At 20.3% G+C, this 2,625-nt stretch overlaps 1 protein-coding gene across 1 annotated transcript; it reads right to left on the bottom strand.

Annotated features, from left to right (window-relative positions):
* Positions 1 to 591: 591 nt before the first annotated feature.
* Positions 592 to 2,025, bottom strand: ENU1_179240 (hypothetical protein; the record flags this gene model as incomplete). The annotated part of the gene is made up of 1 exon (XM_008861430.1): positions 592 to 2,025. One exon carries the CDS (start codon positions 2,023 to 2,025, stop codon positions 592 to 594), a length of 1,434 nt encoding a protein of 477 aa, XP_008859652.1.
* Positions 2,026 to 2,625: the final 600 nt, after the last annotated feature.

The raw sequence follows: 2,625 nt of genomic DNA, 5'->3' as shown, positions 1-2,625 counted from the left end.
TTATATATGTATTATTTATTAATTATTTATTAATTATAAATTTATTATATTATTTATCTTGTTTTTAAATGTTTATAAAATATTTTAATAAGAGTTAATATAACAAAAATTAGCTAATTAAATGTTAATAGATTTTTCATTTATTCTCCTATTTCAGGAGATATTAATCACATCATTGAGCTTCTTTTTTTTAAACGAGTAATTTCTTTGTTTAACTTATTATTTATGTCGTTCTTGGAACATGAGTAAATTATTCTTCTTTTGCTTTATTTCTTCCTATTAAAATCTTCTCAAAATTCTTCTGCTTAATCCTTCTTTTTAGTCCTTTGTTTATATTCTGTTTTAATTTTAAAGAATCTCATTCCTTCCTTTTTACTTATTTTATGAAAGAGAGAAGAAGGCATTTCATTCCCATTATATTATTATGACTAATCTTCTTTTAGTCTTAATCACAGTTTAGTAGATCCTTTTCCATGGTTAATATATACTTCTTAATTTCTTTATTAATAAATATCAACTCTTATATTACAACAATAAGAAAACAAAATTAATAAAAAGAAATAAATTAAAATCAAATTTTAAAGAAATAATTTAATAAAAGTAATTTTCATATTCATTATCACTTTCACTGTCACTCATTGCAAACCAACATTGATAGATATTATTTGCTCTTTCAACAACACGTTTTGAAGTTGATTTATATTGAATGTCATCAACAAAAACATCTAATCCATAGTCAGTGAATTGTTCAATTAAATTTAAGTCAGTGATATTCATAAGTAAATCAGAAACAGCTCTTAGACCCAAAGCAATAAGATTATCATCAGAATAAAAAGAAGTTAAAGATACGTATATTGCTTTAATATAATTAGGATATAATAAAATAAGGTTTTTTGTTGGTTCATAGTTATGAGTTTCAGTCCAAATACAAGAATTAAATAAAAGTCTTGATAAATCATCAAATTGATTATTTGGGAATTCATTTAAAATTTTATTAATTGCAAAAGGAATAAAATCTTTAGAAATTTTTATCATAATATTTGGATCTTCTGTTGTTGCACAATTTGCGATTGCTCCAATTAATAATTTAACTAATTCCTCATCTTCAGAATAAAGATAAGATGAAAATATATTAAATATTCCTGTTGAATCAATTACTTGAATATAATCTTCAAAACATAATTGAAAAAAATATTTAAAACAAGTTCTTCTTATAATTGTTCCACTTTCTACTCTTGCAATTACACTTTTACAAATTGTTTCACTTGAAGCTATATGACTTGTTTCAGGTCTTTTTAATCCTAATCTAAGTGTTTCAATACAATCATTTGCAATATTAATATCATCATCTTTTTGTAATAAATAAGTTGTTAATTCAATTGCTTTTAATATTGTTTCTCCATCAACAAATTGGTTTAATAATAAATTTTTACACATCCAAGGAACTAAATTATAAATATAATTTAATTTAATTACTTTTCCAATGTATTGAAAAATATCAAATGTTCCAAATATTTGAGTATAATTAAAGTCTTCTTCATTACAATCAAAAATAATATTACATATTAAATAAAATAGATTTTTAATTGTTATTGGTGATTTAAATTCTATTATGTTTGGTATTGTTGATAAAAATCCTTGTTTAATAATATCTTTTGTATATTTATTTGACTCTGGAAAACTTATATATCCATTTAATAATTGTAAACTATTTTGTATTATTGTCTCATCTTCTTCCATTAGATTTTGAATTATTAATTTAATTATTCCACTTTCTTGAATTATACAATATGGTGTTTCATTATCTTCTAATAAACTTTCAAGACATCTATAACTTTCAATTCTTTTTTGTTTTACTCCATTAATAAATAAATTAATATCTTCTAAATTTACTTCTTTGAAGTGATTATTATCTTCAATTCTTTTCTTTTGTAAAAATTGTTCTCTTCTTTTTGTTCTTAACACTGAAATTTCTTTTTCTTTTTCTTCTGATAGTTCATGTAATGAACGTACTGTCCTCCACATTATTTAAGACTTTGAAATTTATAGTTTTGATTTAAATTAACTCATTCTAATATTTTGTTATTTATAACATTGTTTATACCTTGCTTTACTTTGTTTTTGTACCTTCATTTTTGTCATTTATTTTCAAAAAAATTATCAAAAGTAATTTGTTTTTTGAAACAATTTTATTGTATTGAACTAAAAATTTAACCCAACAAACAAAGAGTATTTAAAACTTAAATATTCTTTTCTCAAAAGAAAATATGTAAATTAAAAAGTGTCTAATTAAATAAAATAAACAAATGATATTAACAATTTTAATTAAATGAAAGTTTATTGAATTTATTTTATTTAGTTCAAAGTGATTTGCTTATTTGAAGAAAAAAAGTATTTATAATAATGATTATTAGAATATTTTTAAAGTCTATTCTAAAATAATGTCATCTTCTTCTTTTTCATATTTATTAATTTCTAAAAAATATTAGAATGAAAACTTTCTATAGTCATTTATAAACTTAAATAAAAATAAATCTAATCATAACATTTATTACTCTTTATAATTATACTTTCTTTCTTCTTTTAAATATTATTAATTTTCAATTTTTTAAACATCTTTTATTT

The sequence above is a fragment of the Entamoeba nuttalli genome, assembly GCF_000257125.1.
Source record: "Entamoeba nuttalli P19 unplaced genomic scaffold asmbl_8038, whole genome shotgun sequence".
Taxonomy (NCBI): Eukaryota; Evosea; order Mastigamoebida; family Endamoebidae; genus Entamoeba; species Entamoeba nuttalli.
This window is presented reverse-complemented; position numbering and strand designations above follow the sequence as displayed.